General features: G+C 43.6%; 1 protein-coding gene across 2 annotated transcripts in view; it reads right to left on the reverse strand.

The window, feature by feature from the left end:
* bmp2k (BMP2 inducible kinase) overlaps window positions 1-24,720 on the reverse strand; it is a 131,054-nt gene extending 106,334 nt beyond the window's left edge. For both annotated transcript variants that reach the window (XM_067990657.1, XM_067990649.1), the window contains exon 1: window positions 24,175-24,720. In XM_067990657.1, coding sequence (XP_067846758.1) covers window positions 24,175-24,349 — 175 coding nt within the window. In that variant the 5' untranslated portion in view covers window positions 24,350-24,720. The remainder of the gene's footprint in view (window positions 1-24,174) is intronic.
* Between the last annotated feature and the right edge of the window lie 1,211 nt (window positions 24,721-25,931).

Here is a 25,931-nt window from a genome sequence, read left to right on the forward strand (position 1 = left end):
TCCCCTCCTCCTCCTCCTCCTCCCCCCGTCCTCGTCCCCTCCTCCTCCTCCTCCTCCCCCCGTCCTCGTCCCCTCCTCCTCCTCCCCCCCGTCCTCGTCCCCTCCTCCTCCTCCCCCCGTCCTCGTCCCCTCCTCCTCCTCCTCCCCCCGTCCTCGTCCCCTCCTCCTCCTCCTCCTCCCCCCCTCCTCCTCCTCCTCCCCCCGTCCTCGTCCCCTCCTCCTCCTCCTCCTCCCCCCCTCCTCCTCCTCCTCCCCCCGTCCTCGTCCCCTCCTCCTCCTCCTCCCCCCGTCCTCGTCCCCTCCTCCTCCCCCCGTCCTCGTCCCCTCATCCTCCCCCCGTCCTCGTCCCCACCTCCTCCCCCCGTCCTCGTTCAATCCTCCTCCTCCTCCTCCCCCCCCGTCCTCGTTCACTCCTCCTCCTCCTCCTCCTCCCCCCCGTCCTCGTTCCCTACTCCTACTCCTCCTCCTCCCCCCCCGTCCTCGTTCCCTCCTCCTCCTCCTCCTCCCCCCCGTCCTCGTTCCCTCCTCCTCCTCCTCCTCCTCCCCCCGTCCTCGCTCCCTCCTCCTCCTCCTACCCCCGTCCTCGCTCCCTCCTCCTCCTCCTCCCCCCGTCCTCGCTCCCTCCTCCTCCTCCTCCTCCCCCCCCCGTCCTCGCTCCCTCCTCCTCCCCCCCCCTCCCGTCCTCGCTCCCTCCTCCTCCCCCTCCCGTCCTCGCTCCCTCCTCCTCCCCCTCCCGTCCTCGCTCCCTCCTCCTCCTCCTCCTCCCCTCCTCGTTCCCTCCTCCTCCTCCCCTCCTCGTTCCCTCCTCCTCCTCCTCCTCCTCCCCTCCTCCTCGTTCCCTCCTCCTCCTCCTCCCCTCCTCGTTCCCTCCTCCTCCTCCTCCCCCTCCTTCCTCCGCTCCTCGTTCCCTCCTCCTCCTCCCGTCCTCGTTCCCTCCTCCTCCTCCCGTCCTCCTCCTCCCCCTCCTTGTTCCCTCCTCCTCCTCCTCCTCGTTCCCTCCTCCTCCTCTCCTCTCCTCCTCCTCCTCCTCCTCCTCCCCCTCCTTCCCCCGTCGTCGTCGTCCTCCTCCTCCTCCTCCTCCTCCTCCCCCCCCCCTCCTCCTCCTCCTCCTCCCCCCGTCCCCCTCCTCCCCCCCACCCCCGTCCTCGTTTCCTCCTCCTCCTCCTCCTCTTCCTCTTCCCCCAACCCCGTCCTCGTTCCCCCGTCTCTCTTCTCGTTCCCCCCCCACCCCCCCCACGACCATCCTCCTCTCCCACAACCAGAGTCCTCATTCCCCAGTTCCCCTCCACCACATTCCCCAGTACCCCCTATTCCGCAGCTCCCCCCACCCCGAATCCTCATTTCCCAGTCTTCCACCCATCCGAGTCCGCGTTCCTCAGTGCGTCCCCCCTCATTCCACAGTCTTTATAATCCCGCTGTTCAAGAAATCGGGGGGGTGGGGGAAAAGAGAGAAAACAGGGAACCACAGGCCAGTTAGCAGGACATCAGTCATCAGAAAATGCTGGAATCCATTGTTGAGGAAGTGGTAACAGACACTTTGAAAATCATAATATCATTAGGCAGAGTCAACATGGTTTTATGAAAGGGAAATCATGTTTAACATGTTTATTAGAGTTTTTTGAGGCTGTAACTAGCAGCGCAGATAAAGGGGAACCAGTGGATGTCGCATATTTGGATTTTCAAAAGGCATTCGATAAAGGTCCCACATGAAAGGTTGTTATACAAGATAAGGGCTCGTGGTGTTGGTGGGGGGGGGGGGGGGGAACATATTAGCATGGATAAAGGATTGGTTAACGGACAGAGAGTCGGGATAAACGGGTCATTTTCAGGTTGGCAGGCTGTAATTAGTGGGGTACCACAAGGATCGGTGCTTGGGCATCAGCTATTCACAATCTATATTAATAACTTGGATGAAGGGACCCAGTGTAATGTATCTAAGTTTGCTGACGATACAAAGCTAGGTGGGAAAGTAAGCTGTGAGGAGGACATAATGAGTCTGCAAAGGGATACAGACAGGTTAAGTGAGTGGGCAAGAAGATGGCAGAAGGAGAAATGTGAGGTTATTCACTTTGGTAGGAAGAATATATTTTAAATGGTGAGAAACTATTAAATGTTGGTGTTCAGAGACTTGGGTATCCTGATGCAAGAAACAGAGTTAACATGCAGGTCCAGCAAGCAATTAGGAAAGCAAATGGCATGTTGGCCCTTATTGCAAGGGGGTTGGAGTACAAGAATAAGGAAGGAGTACAAGAATTGTACAGGGCTTTGGGGAGACCTTACCTGGAGTACTGTGTGCAGTTTTGGTCTCCTTATCAAAGGAAGGATATACTTGCCTTAGAGGTGGTGAAATGAAGGTTCACTAGATTAATTCCTGGGATGAAAGGATTGTCCTATGAGGAGAGGTTGAGTAGAATGGGCCTATACTCTCTGGAGTTTAAAAGAATGAGAGGTGATCTCATTGAAACATACAAGATTCTGAGGGGGCTTCATAGGGTAGATGCTGAGAGGTTGTTTCCCCTGCCAAGCATCAATCCCAGAAATAGAGTGGTTTCTTTGCCGCTATGGGTGCTGGGTAAAGACAGCTTCATTTTCCAAAAGCGGATTCTTTCACCCACTGCCACCTCGTACTTACCTGCGTGTCCCATGCTTTAAGTTGTAAACGGACGGTGCGCGTTGAAGGCTGTCTGTAGTTTGTAATTTGCGAGTGTCCGTGGTTTCAAGGTGCAACTTGTATCTATTACAATGTAAATTATTTGGGACTGTCAATAGTGTCCGTTTGTACAGGTTTAATTGTATATGTGATCTAAATTTTCATACTTCAAATGAGATAATGAACTGGAATGCTTGTGCAACACATTCCAAAGACCGAGTGAGCCACTTGTGAGGCTACAGAACCAGTAATTTATTAACACAAGCTTTACAAAACTTTCTGCATGCAATTAACTGAGTGTCAACATGAAGACACAAGAACTGTAGAACCATAGAGGGAGTACTGCACTTTTCTACATTCAAAACACACACATTTTATTTTTACTTCTTCAGCAAAAAATTCTGCAAGCTAAACTCCAACAATGGAACTCAAAAGAACTGACTAACATTTTATTCTTTATACATACAGTCTTCAAAAAGTTCAAAAGCTATCTTCTGACAGTATCCTTATCTTTTACAACATGTTGTGAAGAAGCAATACAATGAAAGTAGACCTTAAATATGTATAATCATTAATTTCTCCCTCCTGCAAGTTCACTTAATTACAATTAATGAATATCCACCCCCCACCCAAGATACAGCAAAATATAAAAATTTAAAATCTTAATTATAATCCTAAAATAAATAAAATTTGGGCATCTCTCTGCTCAAAGAAACAGGTAGCAGGCTCCCAGAGGACTTTTGACTATTTCCAGACTAGAGAATATGGAAAAATTTAACAAACCAGTACAGAAATAAAACTAGTGGAAAATTGTAATTCATTATCCTGCCTTCTTTGGAACTAGACGACATACTTTGGAATTTCAATTCTGGCAATAAAAATCGCTTACATCAAAATCCCAATCATGTGCCTGCTGACAGAAGTCTGAAGATTTTTCAGACAGTGCCAAAACAAATTATATTTTGAAAACCTCTCAATGAATGATTGCAAAAAGACCTACCAGTCCACTCTACCTCCAAAACCACTCATGATATTAATCTATAAAATCAACAAAGACCACAACTAAAATGAATTTGAAACAATGTAATTTACTATCGAAATTGCAAAAATTACTACTGTAGCAGTTTTTGAGTGAATCAAGCATAATTCCATGTACAATTCTTAATACAACTATTACATTTCCAAATTGAAAGTCGTAGCTTTCTCCCATACCAGATTGAATACAATTGTGTGTGATCAATGCAATATACGATACAGAATGTACAAAAATAAGTGATTAAACACTAGCCACAAGTAATCCAACACTACAATTTACCATATATGTTTACTGACTTTTACACTTCTCTTCATTCTTTCCCTTAATAATCAGTTTGACCATGCAAATGGTCAGAGAATTACAATATCATAAGTTATAAGACTTCCTATAGCAGTCGAAAACATTTACAAACATACTATTCAACAAATTCCTAGTAAATATTACTAGCACAAAATTAAAATTAACATCTGTTAATGGCAGTTTGTCTCTAATAGCAGTTTAGTCTTAAATGTTAGGCACTTCTGGTGACAAAGCATCTTTATGTGAAGTTAATCTAATATTTGTCAATCTAGCTCCCAAATGAAACAATTTAATTCAAAGACAGATCAGGTAGATCAGTTGCCATTGCCTGAGAAAACTTAACTCATCAGGTTACCAAGCAATGTTTCAGTTCCAAGTACTGTTCATGGTCAGTTGGGGCTGTCACATAACAGTGGGTGGAGCTCCAGTAATCAACTAGTCACATAATGTGACGTTCATCGTGCCACCTGCAGGTACAATACCATTAAAACTCTGACACCACGTATGATATTTAATAGGCTGCATTTGTTGACCACATCATTTTGCCTAGTGGGGAACTGCACTGACAAGGCAGGGAAGTGGGAGGTGTAATTGAACACCACTCACCCAACACTCTGCCTGGAATGTGTAATTTGATTCAGTCAATAACTACTTCACTTGTAGATTGCCAATCAGACAATCAATTGTAGCACTATGAATTGCAAGGTGCCTCGCCAAAAGCAGCTATTTTTGAAGTAACAAATTCTTACAATAGCACAAAGATCCCAGCATCCTTAGCATCAGCAAGGCACTGAGCTCTTGCAAGTTTGAACTTTGCAGGAGGAAGTGGCATCACGAGGCCCCAGAAAGCAGAAGTCATTGCACGGTGTCACTATTCATTCCAGATTTTTTTTTTTAAACAAAGTTGAGGATTTTGAATTCAAAGAAATGGAAGATAGAGGGCCAACTAAGGTCAGGCACAATAAGCGAGTGAGATTTAATCTATGAAAGACTTGCATTTATATAGCGCTTTTCACCACCTCAGGACGTCCCAAAGCGCTTTACAGCCAATGAAGTACTTTTGAAGTGTAGTCACTGTTGTAATGTAGGAAACGTGGCAGCACAATTTGCACACAGCAAGCTCCCACAAACAGCAATTTGATAATCTGTTTTTTAGTGATGTTGGTTGAGGGATAAAGATTGGCCAGGACACCGGGGATAACTCCCATGCTCTTCTTCAAAATAGTGCCATGGGATCTTTTATGTCAACCTGAGGGGGCAGACGGGGCCTTGGTTTAACGTCTCATCCAAAAGATGACACCTCCAACAATGCAGCACTCCCTCAGTACTGCACTGGAGTGTCAGCCTAGATTTTGTGCTGAAGTCTCTGGAGTAGGACTTGAACCCATGACCTTCTGACTCAGAGGCAAGAGTGCTACCAACTGAGCCACAGCTGATACTATGATAGAATGTAAGTAAAGGAATTTTGGACGAGTTAGAGTTTATGTCGGGTGTCAAGCTCAATGCCAGCAAGAGCACTGGAAAAGTTAAGCCTGGGGTAATGATGGTGCGGATAAAGGTTTCAACTGCAGCGAAGTAAGCCAAGGACAGAGGTAGACATTGATGATGAACAGAGTATGGGGTTTGAAGCTCATGTCAGAGTCAAACAGGACTGAAGCTGCACATCACTGGGTCAATCTAAATGCACAGCTGAGGGGGATGGAATCAGGGACTTGGGCTTAGTTTTTGGTGGGAGTTGAACAGGATAACTTTGTTCTTGCCAATGTTAAGTTGGAGAAAGTTCTGTTGGACTGTTGGAAATTTCAGGTCTGCCTTAGACATTCTCTAAGGTAGTGGTGCTAGTCAATCTCGTAAGAGGTCTGAGTACCTTACATTCAGGTGTGTGCCTGTACTGCCAAAATCTAATTATACAACAGCATTACCTAGAGATGTAACAATAGAATCATCTTGTAATTTGAATTGGGTACCCTGCCTTTTGCACATTTCCCCAAGTATACCCCTCCATTCTTCCCAAAGGCAAACTGAGAAACACTTAGTGCGACAAGACCTGCTACAAATCATAAAACTGTTTTATTTACAGACAGCAACCTTCAGAGTAACAATCAAAGCAAATTCCACTTACTTCACTCCTCAAATAAATTAAATTCCTGCAGCTCTTTCAACCTGAATCCTTTTGATGAAGTAAAAGACACAATCAAAAATCCCAAAACATGGCACTCACCCATAGGCAAGTAGTTGGATCACAGCGTTAGTCTTGAAGTCAAAGGTGGTGGCAAAGAAGTAGATAGAGCTGGGCGTCTTCAACATGCACATGGAAGCTGACCCCATATCAATGGATAATCTTAGTGAGAGGGAGCACGTGGATGAGGAAAAGGAAGGGGCCACGGATCAAGGATAGAATATTGGAGCATTCTCGAGAAGTCTGTGCAGGGACAGAAGGAGAAACCATTGTAGGAGACATGCTAGCTATGTTAGGATATTTAGGAAATGAAAATCAAAATGAATCAAGTTAAGAATCAAGCTACAGAGGTGGCACATTGAGGAAAGACTGGAGAAATATAGAGTAGTCAAATGGGACAAAGGATAATGTTACAATAAATGTTCCAAAGTGTGAAAGGTTGTGTGCCTTTTATGACTGCTCCCAACATCCTCAGCCATGAGTTTAAAACAATGAAAAATAAAAAGATGTAGCTTCATGCCTATGATTCCAATTATAACCAATTTAAAATCTTAAATCAACATTATGGACTAGTGCTAAATGGAAAGCACTTTTCCATTGGCAATGATATATGAAAAATACAAATAATGCGAGTTACTCAGCTGTTTTTAAAATACAACCGAACTGACCACAGCCCATTGGCAAGGACCTGGGAAATGGTCACCAACACGCAGGATATCTAAAGTGCCATGACAACTAATCTATCTCAAGGGAAGTGGAAAGAGAATGAAATAAACACAAAATACAAAGTTACTCAACTGTGTCTCTAAGTGGTCTCTGCTCAATTTTGCATGCCAGTGCACTCTGTACTTTCTGAACTCTGCATATGTGGATTGTATCAGCTTCCAATTTATATTCCATTGCACCTCCAGCCATCATCTCGTTTGCCTGACTATTAACTGCAACTTTTCCAGATCATTACAACCCCAACTTTCCTTGACTTCCTGAATAATGTGCTAAATGAATGCAATATTTCTCATCACGATCAGCCTTAGCACTTTCTCTTGGGCTAGTTCAGGTAACCGCTTCGCAATTCTTCTCGTCCAACTCTCTTTCAATGCATACATCGGTAGCAACATAACTCAAATATCTCCAATCATCTTACTTCAGCAATCACTGTCCAATGTACATATCTCCACAATGCTGTTAATCACACAACATATTTACGGTCATTTGACAAAATAATTAATGTACATTATCCACATTTACCTCAAGTTAGCACTCCTAGTCAAAGAGCTATGTGAAAACGCAAATATTTTGTTAAGAGTTATCAGAACATTGTTACAGTATTAATTTCCTTTGCTTGCAATGAGCTTGAGAAGTGCTGTCATAGTTTTGTCCCTGAAATCAGCTACTGAAATACTGCAACACATTTAAGGCAAGATTCCATTACAGTTGCATTGCTACAAAACCAAAACTTTGCCTTTATTGGAAAATAGGAAAACCAGCATCGGGGGAGCAGCGGAGGCGGAGCGGACCTGAAGGAGAATAAAAGAGTGGGGAGCAGCAGAGGCGGAGCCGACCTGAAGGAGAATAAAAGAGCGGGGAGCAGCGGAGGCGGAGCGGCAGTGTGGACCTGAAGGAGAATAAAAGAGCGCGGCGCAGCAGCAGTGCGGACCTGAAGGAGAATAAAAGAGCGAGGAGCAGCGGAGGCGGAGCGGCAGTGTGGACCTGAAGGAGAATAAAAGAGCGAGGAGCAGCAGAGGCGGAGCGGCAGTGTGGACCTGAAGGAGAATAAAAGAGCGAGGAGCAGCAGAGGCGGAGCGGCAGTGTGGACCTGAAGGAGAATAAAAGAGCGAGGAGCAGCAGAGGCGGAGCGGCAGTGTGGACCTGAAGGAGAATAAGAGAGCGAGGAGCAGCAGAGGCAGAGCGACAGTGTGGACCTGAAGGAGAATAAGAGAGCGGGGAGCAGTGGAGGCGGAGCGGCAGTGTGGACCTGAAGGAGAATAAAAGAGCGGGGAGCAGCAGAGGCGGAGCGGCAGTGTGGACCTGAAGGAGAATAAAAGAGCGAAAAGCAGCAGAAGCGGAGCGGCAGTGTGGACCTGAAGGAGAATAAAAGAGCGAGGAGCAGCAGAGGCGGAGCGGCAGTGTGGACCTGAAGGAGAATAAGAGAGCGAAGAGCAGTGGAGGCGGAGCGACAGTGTGGACCTGAAGGAGAATAAGAGAGCGGGGAGCAGCAGAGGCGGAGCGACAGTGTGGACCTGAAGGAGAATAAGAGAGCGAGGAGCAGCAGAGGCAGAGCGACAGTGTGGACCTGAAGGAGAATAAGAGAGCGGGGAGCAGTGGAGGCGGAGCGGCAGTGTGGACCTGAAGGAGAATAAAAGAGCGAAGAGCAGCAGAGGCGGAGCGGCAGTGTGGACCTGAAGGAGAATAAAAGAGCGAAAAGCAGCAGAGGCGGAGCGGCAGTGTGGACCTGAAGGAGAATAAAAGAGCGAGGAGCAGTGGAGGCGGAGCGACAGTGTGGACCTGAAGGAGAATGAGAGCGGGGAGCAGTGGAGGCGGAGCGGCAGTGTGGACCTGAAGGAGAATGAGAGCGGGGAGCAGTGGAGGCGGAGCGACAGTGTGGACCTGAAGGAGAATAAGAGAGCGGGGAGCAGTGGAGGCGGAGCGGCAGTGTGGACCTGAAGGAGAATGAGAGCGGGGAGCAGTGGAGGTGGAGCGACAGTGTGGACCTGAAGGAGAATGAGAGCGGGGAGCAGTGGAGGTGGAGCGACAGTGTGGACCTGAAGGAGAATGAGAGCGGGGAGCAGTGGAGGTGGAGCGACAGTGTGGACCTGAAGGAGAATGAGAGCGGGGAGCAGTGGAGGTGGAGCGACAGTGTGGACCTGAAGGAGAATGAGAGCGGGGAGCAGTGGAGGTGGAGCGACAGTGTGGACCTGAAGGAGAATGAGAGCGGGGAGCAGCGGAGGCGGAGCGACAGTGTGGACCTGAAGGAGAATGAGAGCGGGGAGCAGCGGAGGCGGAGCGACAGTGTGGACCTGAAGGAGAATGAGAGCGGGGAGCAGCGGAGGCGGAGCGACAGTGTGGACCTGAAGGAGAATGAGAGCGGGGAGCAGTGGAGGTGGAGCGACAGTGTGGACCTGAAGGAGAATGAGAGCGGGGAGCAGTGGAGGTGGAGCGACAGTGTGGACCTGAAGGAGAATGAGAGCGGGGAGCAGTGGAGGTGGAGCGACAGTGTGGACCTGAAGGAGAATGAGAGCGGGGAGCAGTGGAGGTGGAGCGACAGTGTGGACCTGAACATTCGGTGAAATCAAAAACAATAAAATCAAAGAGTGACGAAACAGGACAGCAGATGGGTGATTGGTTGGTGTGTATTACTGGGTTTTTTTGCTCTCTCTAAGTTAGGGCAGTGGGTTAACCTAACAGCTTAAATCAATAACTGAAGTAGATGAATTAACTAGTTAATAAAAAAAAAGAGTAGCGACTGATTAATAACTCGAATAAAGTAAATAAATTAAATGTTAGAGATGGCAGGGCAGGTGGCATGTCGTACCTGGAGTGCGTGGGAGCTGATGGAGACCATCTACAGAAAGTGTCTGCAGCTTGGAGCTTCAGCTCAGAGTTGTTGAGCTGGAGTTTGAGCTGCAGACATTGCGCTGCATCCGGGAGGGGGAAGAGTTATCTGGACACTTTGATCCAAGAGGCAGTCACATCCATTAGATTAGACAGTGGTTTAGATTCATTCAGTGGTCAGGGACAGGAGGGTGTGACTGCAAGTCAGGCACATATGGGGAACCAGGAGTTGAGGGTTTCTGCCTCTACCACCCTTTCAGGCAGTGAGTTCCAGACCTTGGACCTTGCCCAACAGGTATGAGGTACTTGCTACCTGTATGGATGAGAGCAAGGACTGCAGGAAGGAAGGGCAAACTGACCATGGCACTGTGGTACAGGAGGCCATTCAATTGGGGGGAGTTAAAAGGAATGTGGTAGTCGTAGGGGATAGTATAGTCAGGGGGATAAACATGATTCTCTGCAGCCGCGACAGAGAGTCCTGAAGTCTCGATTGCCTGCCCACTGCCAGGGTTAAGGACATCTCCTCGTGGCTGGAAAAGAACTTGGAGCGTGAGGGGGAGAATCCAGTTGTCATGGTCCATGTTGGAACCAACTACATAGATAGAACTAAGAATGAGGTTCTGCTGAGACAGTTTGAGGAGTTAGGGTCTAAATTAATAAACAGAACCTCAAAGGTAATAATCTCTGGATTACTACCTGAGCCACGCGCAAATTGGCATAGGGACAAACAGATCAGAGTTAAATGCGTGGCTCAAAGAGTGGTGTGGGAGACAGGGGATTTGATTCGTAGAGCACTGGCACCAGCACTGGAGAAAGAAGGAGCTGTTTCCTTGGGACAGGCTCTACTTAAGCCGGGCTGGGACCAGAGTCCTGGCAAATCGAATAACCAGGGTGTAGATAGGGCTTTAAAATTTGAGACGGGGGGGGGGGGGAGGAGGGGAGTCAGTTGAGGGGAAATTTAGAAATCTTGAGAGAAAAGTCAAGGCAACAGAGCAGTGTAGTGATTTGAGTAAAGATAAGCAGAGTGTGGCAGGAAGGGACAGGGAGTTTAATGATAATAGTGCATCAGCAAATAAGGTCAAAGCAGGCAAAAATGGTAAAAAGTTATAATTGAAGGCTCTTTATCTGAATGCATGGAACATTCGTAACACGATAGACGAATTAGTTGCACAAATGGAAATAGGTTTGATTTATTAGCCAGTAGAGAGACATGGGTGCAAGGTGACTAAGGTTGGGAACTAAATATTCCAGGGTATTTGATGTTTTGAAAAGGCAGGCAAAGTGGAAAAGGAGGGGGTGTAGCCCTGTCAATAAAGGATGACATAACGACAGTGGTGAGAAAGGATCTTGGCTGGGAAGATCAGGAAGTAGAATCACTATGAGTGGAAATAAGAAATAACAAAGGGCAGAAAACATTCGTGAGAGTAGTTTATAGGCCCTCTAATAGTAGCTACACCATTGGACAGAGTATTAATCAAGAAATAATAGGAGCTTGTAACAAAGGTAACGCAATAATTGTGGGGGACTTTAATCTACAGATAGACTGGACAAATCAAATTGACAAAGGTAGTCTGGAGGGCGAGTTCATGGAATGCATTCGAAACAGTTTCCTAGAACAATACGTCATGGAACCAACCAGGAAAGAGTCTATTTTAGATCTTGAACTGTGTAATAAGACAGCGTTAATTAGTAATCCCACAGTAAAAGGATCCTCTGGGGAAGAATGACCATAACATGATAGCGTTTGAGAGTGACGTACTTAAGTCAGAAAAGAGGGTCTTAAACTTAAATAAAGCCAGTTACATAGGTATGAGGGGTGAGTTGGCAAAGGTAGATTGAGAAATTAGATTGAAGGATATGATGGTAGATAAGCAATGGCAAACATTTAAAGAACTATTTCAACATTCTCAAGGAATATACATTCCATTGAGAAATAAAAACTCCACGGGAAAGGTGATTCATCCGTGGTGGCTAACTAAAGAAGTTAAGGATAGTATTAGATTAAAAGGCGGCGGCTTATAATATTGCAAAGAGTAGTAAGCCTGAGGATTGGGAGAGTTTTAGAAACCAGCAAAGGATGACCAAAAAATTGATAAAAAGGGAGAAAATAGAATATGAAAGTAAACGAACAAGAAATATAAAAACAGATTGTAAGAGCTTCTACAAGTATGTAAAAAGGAAGAGAGTAGCAAAAGTAAACATTGGTCCCTTAGAGGCTGAGACAGGAGAAATTATAATGGAGAATAAGGAAATGGCAGAGACATTAAACAAATATTTTTTATCCTTCTTCGCAGCAGAAAACACCAAAAGCATACCAGAATGAGAGTGAAGAACTTAATATCAGTAATTATTATCAGTAGAGAAAAAGTATTGGAGAAACTAATGGGACTAAAAGCTGATAAATCCCCTGGACCTGATGGATTACATCCAAGGGTTCTGAAAGAAGTGGCTACAGAGACAGCAGATCCATTGGTTGTGATCTTCCAAAATTCCTCAGATTCTAGAACGGTTCCAGTGGATTGGAAGGTAGCAAATACGACCCCGCTGTTCAAGAAAGGAGGGAGAGAAAACAAGGAACTACAGGCCAGTTAGCAGGACATCAGTCGTTGGGAAAATGCTGGAATTCATTATTAAGGAAGTGGTAACCGGGCACTTAAAATCATATGATTTGGCAGAGTCAACATCGTTTTGTGAAAGGGAAATAGTGTTTGACAAATATATTAGAGCTTTTTGAGGATGTAATTAGCAGTGTAGATAAAGGGGAACCAGTGGATGTAGTATATTTGGATTTTCAAAAGGCATTCGATAAGGTGCCATATCAAAGGTTGTTACACAAGGTAAGGGCTCGTGGGGTTGGGGGTAATATATTAGCATGGATAGAGGATTGGTTAACAGACAGAAAAGAGAGTAGGGATAAACGGGTCATTTTCAGGTTGGCAGGCTGTAACTAGTGGGGTGCCACAAGGATCGGTGCTTGGGCCTCAGCTATTTACAACCTATATTAAATGACTTAGATGAAGGGACCGAGTGCAATGTAATCAAGTTTGCTAACGATACAAAGCTTGGTGGGAAAGTAAGCTGTGAGGAGGACACAGAGTCTACAAAGGAAGAAAGGCAGGTTACTTGAGTGGGCAAGGTATGGCAGATAGAGTATAAAGTGGGGGAATGTGAGGTTATTCACTTTGGTAGGATGAATAGAAACACAGATTTTTTTTTTAAAATGGTGAGCAACTATTAAATGTTAGTGATGAGAAAGATTTGGGTGTTCTCGAACAAGAAACACAAAAAATTAGCATGCTGGTTTTGCAAGCAATTAGGAAGGCAAATGGCATGTTGGCCTTTATTGCAAGGGAGTTGGAGTATAAGAGTAAGGAAGTCTTACTACAATTGTACAGGGCTTTGGTGAGACCTTGCCTGGAGTACTGTACACATTTTTGGTCTCCTTATCTAAGGAAGGATATACTTGCCTTAGAGGCAGTGCAACGAAGGTTTGCTAGATTGGTTACTGGGATGAGAGGGCTGTTCAATGATGAGAGATCGAGTAGAATGGGCCTATATTCTCTGGAGTTTAGAAGAATGAGAGGCGATCTCATTGAAACAGAATATTCTGAGGGGGCTTGACAGGGTAGATACTGAGAGATTGTTTCCCCTGGCTAGAGAGTCTAGAACAAGGGGGCATAGTCGCAAGATAAGGGATCAGCCATTTAAGACTGAGATGAGGAAGAATTTCTTCAATCAGAGGGTTGTGAAGCTTTGGAATTCTCTACCCTAGAGGGCTGTGGATGCTGAGTGGTTAAGTATATTCATGGATGAGATAGATAGATTTTTGGACTCTAGGGGAATCAAGGGATATGGTGATAGGGCAGGAAAGGAGTTGAGGCCGAAGATCATCCATGACTTTATTCAATGGCGGAGCAGGCTTGAGGGGCCATATGGCCTACTCCTGCTCCTATTTCTTATGTTCTTACAGCTTTGGCATCAGTATGGCACACAATACCCTGATAGCTCTTTGGATATCCACTGTGCAAATACAAAAATTATGCAGATGTTCACTTAAGCTCTGGGATTTATTCAGCATCTCAAAACAACACTTTGAGGCATTGATTGCCAAAAAAAAGGATCTTATTCTTTAAGATTCAGTTCCAAATATCTAAACAGCAATTCCTTCCATACAAATTTAAACAAAAAATTCAACATTAGTTTGTTGTTTTAAAGAGGTGGATGCAACCTAGTGGTGCAAGAGTATCTAATAATAGTACAGTACCTGGCCTGTCTTGTGTACTGAGATGGGAAGTGGACCTATAGCTAGAATATTAATAACTGCTGTTACTTTCAGAGGCATTTGCTCACTGATGCACTCACTGCACTTCAAAAGTAATTAGCTGTGTGAGGTGCTGAGATGTTTTGATGCAATATGGCACTATATAAATACAAATATGTAACATATATGCACCTTAAATTCTGCTGCCAACATGGCACACACTCTTACAAAGCCTCCCTGTACAGCCTGGGCCTTCATATACATTACTATTCTATTGGCCTTGGATGTTCCATCTTCTCACTAGGGTGATGCCTTCTTCTGTCCATTCCTCTTTTACATATCTGCACCTCTTTCAGAGAAGTGGGAAAGGAGGCTGCAGCAAAACTGCCGTGCTTACACTCTTGTTATGGACCTTTTAGCTTGCTGGTCAACATGTGATTTATAACTCCAGTTTAGTATACCACTACTTGGAATGGGGTTCAAATATCATGAAATGCAAGAGTGAAGCTCAAACAGTTTATCAATGTCACCCAAATCCCAAGATGTATTACTGCCTAAAAATAGTCCAATACATGTTATTCTACATAATGCAGAAATATATTTAAGAAAATTAACAGTGGAGTTTGAATAGTATTCTAAAAGACAGTTTGCTGTTCCAATACGCCTCACAACAAATTCCAGTAAAACCGTATTTTTTTGACAATGCATTCTGCAATGAAACAGTTCCACGAGACTGGTGCACATTACATGCAAAGACTGTTCCGATTGTATTCGCTGTAGCCATATTACATCAAGTTCCTCAACATACTATAAAGACGTGCAGATACTGGAGAGAGACAGACAAACATTGCACAAAATTGCAGAGTTGGAGGTGCTTCACAGCAAGGTCAATATGAGTTAAAATAGTCCATTAAAAGAAATGGTACCTCTCTGTCTTTATGGTGATGGTAGGAATTTGAGCATGCAGGTTCAACATAATATGTACGACCAGTAAATGGAAAGCAGGCTTAATAGGCCATATGGCCTACTCCTGCTCCTATTTCTTACGTTCTTATGGAAAGCAAAATCCACACATGGTCTTCCAAAAGCAAGGCTCAACACAATGAAAATGGTGCCAATTAAGAAAAGCAGCTGCTGGATTGTGTGTTTACAACAATGGTGGGGAAACCACTTAGCATTGTCAAAATTAACAGCAAGCTGCACTAACATTCAGATGAACCTCCCAGGCTTCAAAGGCAGCTCTGCCAATATGTTTAAATTTATTAAGTAGAAGTAACTTGTGTACATACCCATGCAGCTGCCAGGAAAACTAGCAAGTTTCCACGCTTTTGTGCATGAAAATTGGATGGTGTCAGTCTCTAGTACATTGGTGAAATGAACAAACTTAGACACACTAGAAAACAGAAATGGACCTAACAACAGGAAGAGTGTCAATGGTATAAACTGGCCAAGAATGGACTGACTTTGCCAAAGTGGTAACATACAAGGCTAACAAGTAGAAGCCATTGGTTATTTTTACATTGAAGAATGTACTACATGAAAATATTACCCTCCATTATCAAGTACAATACAAACATTTGATAACTAGAGAACTGATGAAAGAATGCGCTGAGGAAACTTGGCACTGGACTCTATCAAAAACATAAGGTGGATAGGGTTAGAAATGTCCTGTGGCAAATAGACATCAGCTGCAAGACCTGGAGGTTTAATCAACTTTGTTCAACCATAATGATTAATCAACCACTCAAAGTTAGAAGGAATCTGTGGGAAATTTGCCTGTTTGACTGCAGTGATGTGTACCTTCACTGGAGATACTAGAATGGGGAAAATCACAGATCTGTTATGAAAGTATGTGGCTAGTGATAGAGAGATTGCGTCCTCAACAATTTATAACAGAAAATTCATTAATGGTTGAAATCCTAGACTAACCATGAATATGCATTAATAGAACTCTAAATCCAGTAAAGATGTATTTACTGGAATCAGGGATTACTGTAGAGGGCATATTCTATGGAGAACTGCATTGAGTTATTTTGGACAAAAAGATGAGTTTCTTGATTATGATCCCGACAGCAGACTATACAATAACATACAAGTACCCTGGCCTACTGCTGTTCTGCTCAAAGTTTCATTTTTGTATTTCAGTATTATGGAATTTCACTATTAGCAGTGTAGGCAACAGATTATAACTGGTCAGGTAACCTTCAAGTGGCATCATGTTAATTAAGTTTAATTTACAAGAGTGTGTTTTATGCTCCCGAAAAGATTCACAGAAAGTCATGATAATGTGTTGTGCTACACTGTAGCATGTATATCATACCACAGTACAGAATTTTATGTTGATTACGACAGGGAAATTTAGAGAGGGGGGGGATGTTTTTATTTAAACATATTCTGAATAGGTTACTTTGCCAAGTGTATGGAACAAGTGAAAAATGTATGAAATATACATATTATCCCATATGAGCCACCTCTTAAATGTTGTACTTATGATGTAATGGAGATACTTTAGAAATTTCAACTATTTTCAGGACAAATATTTTCAAGTTTTGCTTAAGTTTTATATGGGACAAAGTTAACTGAAAACTGTCTAGAACCAAAGCATGTAGACTATTTGTATGCCACTTCAGGTTTAAGCCCAACGTCAGCATCAGAACATAAAAATTAAAACCAATTTTTACAGAGACAATTTGATGTACAAAATAAATAATTTCCTACATGAAATTATGATTTTTATATTAGCTAAATATATTTCAACAAAGCATACAAGTGCAGCCATCTTACATTTGAGCCAATGCAAACATAATTCAAAAAAGATTCCTCAAAAAATATGGTACATTATGCTGTTAATTGAGCTATACGTATAGTTCTAGTTGCTACACTTTTCTCCACAATTGCACAATACATTCAAGGAAATAAACACAAACCCTAAATGTATGCAGATATTCAATTTCAGTCTTTGTGCTGGTAATGAGGCAATGTTCAGCATTTACTGAAGTTAGGTGCATGTACAGATGGGCTACAGTTATGGTCACTTCAGTAAATTATCCGAAGACAGAGAATGTTCACACCATATCAGTAAGTGTCCATCTTTCTTCCCCCCCCCCCCCCCCACCTTTCTTGCCAATTTTCTTTCCCCCTCTCTTGAATGTGTTGACTCCTTGCTGGGGTATAGTCCCACGAGAGCTACGATCTTACTCAAATGGCCAATATTCATGTCTATGCCTTACCCTGCTACCACACTATTATCTGACTGCAAGGCATTGCAGCCAATCCCAATCCTGTCCTCATCCAACATTTACTACCAGAGATTACTAGTTAACAATCAGGAACCAGAGTCAATTTTCCACCTCCCTAACTAAAAGGATGTTGGGATATAAAATGAAACTCTAATGTCTGTATGATGTACATTTAAAAACCCTATATAATAATCATTGACCCCTCTGCCAGTATGCAGTAGTGTTCAGCAACTGGATTTTCCATAATGAGATTTGCAGCCCTGACAAGAACCCAACTTCATCCATGTAATGTCAATGATATGTCCTTTATTTTAAACATTTAATCTGCAGCACATACATTTTGATTAAATGCTGAAACATTCGCAGCCCCTTTTGATTTTTTCCATGAGACATTAGCACAATGGGCACTGAAAATATTAGGCTCATTAAAATACTATGGACAGGAACGAAGCATTCTGCATACAGAATGTCAAGCTGCCTACCTGAACCAGAGAAGTTATGTCTCAATTTAGCCATTGTTTTGGTCATCAATACAATCTACAATTCCTTTCCCAACATTACAAACCACTTCTGAGTGCATAGATGATCTGTCAATTTCACACTGGAGTGAGAATTAGAAAGTGTATATGAAAGTGACCCAAGCAAACTATTGGCATCAATAAGGTGCATCCTCATGCTATGCAAAGCACAGCTGCCTCCACACAAACTTGTGTAAGGAAATTGCCAGAAAATTATTGAAGTAGCTGTTGGTTAATGTTGCTTGTCATCAATGACTATTGCATGATCTCTTGTTGGCATCCAAGTGAACACCAAAGACTCACATCCAATGCATATTTCTTCCTGTTGATATTTCAATGTGAATAGAAGCCTGAAGATTTTTAAAATTAAGAAAACTTCTTCTCCCTTACAATGAAAAGGCGCATTTGTGGAGGAAACAGGACCTGAAACAAACAGCAGCAACGTAAATCTGCAGGAGACACTCAAAATAGAAATAAAGGACAGGAAGGAAAGAAAACTGCAGGCTGAATCTGAAACAGAAAACAGGAAGGACAGAAAAATTACAGCACTGTACTAAAATTCATCCATTTCAGGACAGTGATCTGCACAATGCAAAGCTGTGTAAAAGCTTGACAAGTTACACAGCTTTGCACAGTACAAAAACCGAGATGTTAACTGCATTTAAACCATACTGGGCCACTCACTATCGTTACGATAGCAAATATTTGACCTTAAACCCTTTACATGTCTGGTGACAATACCGGATAAAGCATCTGTGCAATATAGGCCAATCAAGTAATGTACAACATCTATTGGAATAGGGCAGTTATCGAGCAATCTGAACCCACTTCCCAAATACATACTTAGACCATTCCAGGAATCCTCTCTTTTTTGCCTCCACCCTTTTTATTTTCAGTCACTATGCATGGGCGCACAGATCAGAGGGCTTTCCAATAGGTTCGCACCTGGGCCTTGCCATGCCCGCCATCTGCAGTTCCAGGATGGAAAGAATCAGCAGGGAAGTTTTCTTCAACAGGCTGCCGACATTTATAGCTATAATTCACACTTGTGTGACCCTTGAATACGAACATGCAATATCTACTGGGTTGTTGAATGCTTTCTGCGACCACTGGGCACTGCATGGGATTCCAATTATTATTTCTGGTGAGTGCATCATTTTTTGAATTAATTTGTTACTTAATTTTAAAAATTAGTTTGTGTACACCACATCAATAGTCTGTTATTATTCTGCCCGATTACACAGTTTTAATTTGTTATTTTACTTTTGAAACCAGCTTAGATATGCCTGCCCTCTCCTCAATACTAGTGGAGTCACCCCTTTATGGTGGGGTGCAGGTCCACGTGATTGTGTCCCCATTGAAGTTTACCTGGCTCCACATTCTTACAGGCCAACACAAAATAGGACTCCAGATTCCTTTCTTTTTCTCCCACCCTGTTTATTTTGATCACCTGATGAAATTTGGTGAGGAAATCAGAGGACCTCCTGGTGGGTTTGCCCCTGATCCTTGCCAAGTGTGCCATCTGCAGGTCCAGAATGTGAAAGAGTAATGAGCGGATTGCCTCCAATTCCTTTCCCTCATTTCTAGCTATAGTTCGCGTATGGGTGCCTCTTGAATATGATCATGTGAACTCTGCTGGCTGCTTAATTTTCATTATAATTTCCCCTTACCTCACTATTTTAATAAAAATCACATCAGAACAATCAGTTTGGGTAAGTCAACCCTCCCTACTTTACTAGCGATGTCACCCTTTTAAGGAAAGGCATATGATAATTTCCCTATGGGTCCAAGCTCGATTGGCTCCATGTGTAGACCGGCCCATGCAAAATAAAATCCCAGGCATTCTTTACATTATTACCCCCACTGTTCATTTTCAGTCATCTACTGCATGGGGTGAACAGATTGGAGGACCTCCTGGTGGGTCATACCCCTGGACCTTGCCAAGTATCCCATCTACAGATCCAGGATCTGAAGGATCACCAGGAAATTTCTTCTGACTGTTTATCCACATTCCAAACTACAGTTTTCTTCTAGGTGGTCCATGATTATGAAAGTAGGGTGCTCACTGGATGTCTTCTATAACCAAGAAGCAGTGCAGGGAATTTTTGTTTTGATTTCTCCTGATTTTAATGTTTTAATTTAGTTTCTTACTTCAGTATTTTTTTCAAAACATGAGTCTAGGTAGGCCAACACTCCATGGAAAAACTAGTTCTGTCATTAAGGGGAGGGAATTTGTGCTCTTCTGGGGCCAGACTAGCCTGGTTCTGGGTTTATAACAAAATAGGATCAAAGGAATTTCCCAACACTATTTCACTCAAAATGGAGAGGCCACTAAGTGCAGACAAAGGAGAAAGCACCCAGCCTCAAAACTCTTCAGTAGTTGGGAAAGTGGGTGACCCGGCCCAACTACATCCTGCTGAGCTCCAACTAAAAATCTGTCCAAATTCCTCATGTACAATGCCATCCATACTATGTCAGAACACTCAAATCACATGTACATGTTACCAATTTATGAAGAACCATTTGAATATAATATAATCTGACTGAAGCAGACATATTAGTGTAAGTGATTTGTTTTTAAAAGTAACATGAGGTCACTACTTTTCCAATTTCCTTCCCTCGACGTGGAAAGAGGCCAGCTTCCACTTGCTGGCTCCAAACTACATGGTTGAGATTGGACAACTGCAGGCATGAACTCATGTCATTCTACAGCACAGTGGCATTGTGCAATACATATAACAATTAATAAACCTCCTTCTTTTAAAATTTCCATTTAAACATTTCATTACATTACTGCTGGCCCATGGTTTACAGTAGCCTACTGGAATATATAGGTCTTGAAACCAACATTTTTCTAGTGTTGCTCCTAGAATTTTATGTGATGAAGCCATATGCTGCTGCAGTAGAATTAGTGGCTTTGAAAGCTGATAGTACAAATTCATTTTTCTTTAAATGTATTTCAAAATATATTTATAGTTTTTGTCCACATCTCTATTATATAAGCAAAAGAAGTCTTCTAATTCAGCCAACCAAACCAGATCACTTCTTGTTTTGCTCTAAATGATCACTGGACCACCGTGGACACCTAAGTTTACATGGAGCGGGAGAGAGAGGGGGTGTGGGAGGGGGGTGGAGAGAAAGATTGGGGGGGCGGAAGAGGGAGAGGAGAGACAGAGTATAAATATATTATATACTGATCCTTACTTGATAAAGTGTGATTCCTCCCACTCACTGCATTTCAGCTCCAAATGCATGTGCAAATATTGACTAACTGCATTGCTGTACCTCCTGCAGTGTTGCTTGCAGGCTAAGAAGTTCAGGCTATAAAACTTATCAGCTCTTGTCTGTAGGGAGCTGAAGGCCAAGTCCATTGCTAGATGATTTGTGGGGGGGGGGTGCGGACGGAGGGGAAGAACTGGTTACTTCCTAAATAAAGGAAAGTAAACTAAGGAGAAAGTCACTCAGGAAAAAATAAGTACAGGTAGACACAGGACAGATCACTGGCTCTTTAAATGTCAACTTGGATCAGTTGGTAGCTGAATGAAGGTTGTGGGTTCAAGCCCACTCCAGAAGTTGAACACATAACACTTCAGTGTAATATTGGGGAATACTATAAGGTTGGAGGTGCTGCCTTTCAGATGAAACTTTAAACTGAGGTTTGATTTGCTGTTCAGGCAGATGTAGGAGATCCCATGGCACTATTCAAAGAGCAAGGCTGCTGTCCTGGCCAGCAATCCTCCCTCAACCACCACCGCCAAAACAGATTATCTGATCATTCATTTGCATTTGTGCAACCTTGCTGTATGCAAATTGACTACCACATCTAAAGAACAGTGGCCACACTTCAAATGTATTTTCATTGTTTTTTTATATAGGAACTTATTATGTTCTCACAATGACCCAAGTACATAAGGTGCTATGTAAAAAGTTATTTCTCCTTTCTTAGAGTTAAATGCTTGCCAAGGCCCAGCCATCACTACAGCAGCAAGCTGTAACTGAAGTTACAGGTTTATCCAAGTTCTCTCCCTGCTCTTTTATTCCTGGGAATATATGATTGATAATCTACTCAGTTCAAAATTCATCACATTTAAAACAAAACATCAAAAACTTTCTTCTGAGCCAGACCCAGGGCATGTGGCTGTATCTCAGAATACTTCTGATTCAATGTGACTGCATTTAAATGTTTTGAATGGGAGGTAATTGGGGAGAAAATAGAAAATTGGGAAGAAGGTTCAGAGTTATGAGTAGTGAATAACAAAAGTGGAACAAAAGTAGAAAGCAACCAAGTAGAAGGGACAAAACAAAAACCTAAGAAACACATCCAATGAGGAAGAAAATTGCTAAACAGCTTGACATATCGTGACGTCCACTTTGTCAGCCAAGTTATAAAGACAAAGATTGCAGTTTTCTATAGGATGATGAAGCAATTAAAATTAATGGGAATTTTTTTCTCCCCCTTTCATTGAAAACCCAGGGACTTTTATAGCTTACAACAGCTTTAGCTGCAAATTTTCTGGTAAAGCCATGCATTAGTCAAAGGAACTGTAAAGCTTCAAAACATTAAGTGGATCATTTTGGAAGAATAGTTAACATTTAAAAACACAGAAACTTAGCTGATATAATGTATTGATTTGATTTGCACATATTAACACCAATATATAGCAACTTTAACATAGAAAAACATCCGAAGGCACCTCAGAGGCATAAGGAGAACAGGCACTAAGCCAACAACGGAGAGATCAGCAGGGTAACCAAAAACTTGGTCAAAAAAAAGTCTTAAAAAGGAGCAGAGGGGTTTAGGGAGGGAATTCCAGAGTTTGGGACCTGGGCAGCTAAAGGCATTGATACCAACGAGGGATTTAACAAGGCGGAGAATTTAATTTGAACCGTTGGTTGAAATGGAGACAATGTACTGTACATTAGTGAGGGCAGCTGTGATGGGTGAATGTGACTGGGTGTGGGATAGGATACAGGCAGCGGGGTTTTGGATGAGCTGCAAGTTATGGAGGGTGGATGATGGGAAACTGACCAGGAGAGCATTCGAGTAATCAAGTCTGGAGATAGCAAAGGCACGAATGAGGATTTCAGCAGTCATGTCGCAGTAAAGACAAAGGTGAGCGATGTTACCAATATGGAAGTAGGCAATCTTTGTGGTGGAGAGAATGAGGTTGGAAGCTCAGGATGGAATAGGATGCAGAGGTTGCATGGCAACCTGGTTATTAGCTGTAGAGTTAACCACTGCACCATATTAGGGGACTGCTCAGAAATCATTTAAATCTAAAACACAAACTTGTGTAGCACAAGAAAGCTATTTATGTCATGATATAACATATCAGAGTTTTATATAAAAATACATTTCCTAATTAATTTTGTTTACATAGAAACTAGGCATCATGTAATTCATGATCACAAATAGCTCTCGTGCTTAACTTTGACTGAAATACAATGTTACATACTACTTTCCAGTTTTGTCACTATGTACTGTGCAGAGTGAGTTGTGAAATACTGTAACAAATTAGTTTTGATTCTGTAAAAAAATAAAACCAGCACTGCCAGTTTTTTTGCACACAAATAGAAATTATTTTTCTTGCAAGTATATATCCTTGCCAGAATAGAGCTAACACACACTTCATGTCAACTTCTACTGGTCAGATAATTTATTGCACTTAATCACCAGTTCTAAAAGAGAAAAATACAAGTTCAGCAACCCTTGTAGTGTAAGTACATTTAACACGCTTCAGACCCAATATACTGCACAGAAATACACACAATGTCGAAGCACTTATTTGCTTTATAGCAATGTTTACCCTTGTGTTATTGTACAATGAAACTACACTGGCTGACATACAACACACACATTCTTTAGATGTACTTAAATAAGTTTGATTTGCACGTGCAGGACTGCAGAGAAAAAACAACTGAAATTTGTCACACTTACATTAAAACACACCGCTGGCTAAGGGATCAAAAGAAGACAACATTAAAATAAAATTCCACATAAAGCACGGGGCAAAAGGGTATAAAAGGTAGGTGAAGTCTCATTTTAAAGTACCTGGAGCTTACTCCGGAACAATCACACATGGCAGGACCACGATATACCAAATATGTTTAATTCTGCCTGACCTTTAAACGAGCTTTTGTACATAAAATATGTTTTAAGATAAAATCGAAGCCTTTATTTGAGTAAAAAGTGGAGGGAAAAACTTAAATGCTCTCGAAGCAAAAACTGAACGTCAGGTCCGTGGTTTAAAATGTGAGGTGCTGGACTGAACCCGGGGGGGTGGGGGGGGGGAGAAAGAGTCGTTTCCCCTCCACTCTGCACCTCTCCATGAAGCAGACTGTCACAGCCCGAAATTTGTGCACCCCCCCCCCCCGCCCCCCGAGCGCGTGGCTGCAACACGGCCTCTCCCCCGCCCCCTTCACCCCGGGTCCAACGTACCTTCGGCAATGAGCTCCTCCACGGTCACCTGGTAACGTCCCACGCTAAACACTCTGCCCAGGTAGTTACTGGCACTTCCCATCGAACCGCTACCGCCGCCGCCGCCTCCTCCTCCTCCTCCAGCACCGATATAACCCGCTCCCTCGGGCTTCGAGATGCGGGAAAATTTCTTCATGGTTTAAAAGAAGGAGAAGCAACTTCCAACCGGAGCGGGCCGGACGGGACTTCAACAACAACAATAACAGCGGCCGCCGCCGCCGCCGCCTGCCCTTCCTGCTTCCAATTAGGCGTCCGACTGAAATCGGCCGCGCAACCACTGCCGACGCCACTTGCCCAGCAGCTTAAAACATACGCAGGAGCGCGGAGGAGACGCTGGCTCCGTGCGAGGCTCCCCTCCCCTTCGCTTCGCTTCACTCCGCCTCGCAGCTCCTAAAACCCCAACGACATGCCGTTCCACCGAGCAACGAAGTTTGTCCTCGGCGCAGTTCAAATGATTCTAGATTCCGCTTCCAAATTCCATCCTGTTAAACTTCGGACCGAGATTACCAGTGCGGGCGGGGGGGGGGGGGGGGGAGACGCTGCCAGTGGGAGTGTGTATGTTGGTGGTGGGGGGGAGAGGGGGCGGGCTCTGGGCTCTGGCTCTGCCCACTGATGTATGTGTGTGTGTGTTTTATTATTTACCCAGCATACTCTCACCCACAACCAGCCTAACCTGCCGAGCTCCAACCTTTACTCCACGCCCATTGGTCACGATGCTTTCGGTCCACCCTCCTCCTCCTCCTCCTCCCTCCCCCCCCCCACCTCGCTGCTGACGTCTTCGCCCCTGATTGGGTGACCCTGCTGTCAGTCAGCTAACGTTCCGCGCTTTTTCCGCTGTCAAGCTGGTTTTGACGCGGAAGAGCAGAGCGGGAGTTGAGGTTGGGTGGGCTGCGGGGGTTAAACGTAACAGTTTCAAAGTGCAACTCTGTCAAACAGAAGCAAAAGTTAATTAGAACCAACCAGCAAGTAAATCATTTTAAGAGCTCCCGAAGCACTCGGACAGTGTGTTTGGAATCATGGTGGGCGTTTATTACACCGGGCACCCATCGCCCAGCGTGACTTTTATAACTTCTTTCAAGCTGTAACTTAAAACTGTCACCAATTAAAATAACCCGAAACGCTTTTTTTTTTCAAAACCTATGCTAACTTTGAAGAAGTGCATTCCAGTGGCTGAAAAAAGTGAAGTTCAGATGCAAATCAAATTTATTTTAAATGTCATGCATGTTTATTTTGGGATGGGGATTTCTCGTTGCCACAGTGTGTTAGTCATAAGAGCGTATATGCAGCTACATATCTACCAGGGTTACATCTGTTGTTTTCAAGATTCTGCTGTGACTTTTTTTTTCTAATTGTAACAGGACAGTGCTCTGAGCAATATCTTTACATTTCAGAAATCAGATGGTAAACGCAGACCTCACTGGGAAAGATGGAGTTAGGTTGGCCATGCATTTTGGACGGAGTTTTGGTTTTTGAGCGGCCTGTCCGATAATTTCTAAGAGATAAATTAGATGCTAAACAAGTTTACATTTAAAAGTAGTCTTTTTTTTTCACTGTTTAGCCTGATGTGGGGGACATTAGTTATTGGGGATTGGCACATTTTGGATCTGCCTCAGATATTCTCTGGATTACAGTGACGCTGGTCATTGCCATAAGTGATCTCAGCATCTTACCTTCAGGACAGTGTCCATACTGCCCAATATCTAATTATACAATAGCGT

Source organism: Heptranchias perlo, chromosome 1 (assembly GCF_035084215.1).
Source record: "Heptranchias perlo isolate sHepPer1 chromosome 1, sHepPer1.hap1, whole genome shotgun sequence".
NCBI classification, from domain to species: domain Eukaryota; kingdom Metazoa; phylum Chordata; class Chondrichthyes; order Hexanchiformes; family Hexanchidae; genus Heptranchias; species Heptranchias perlo.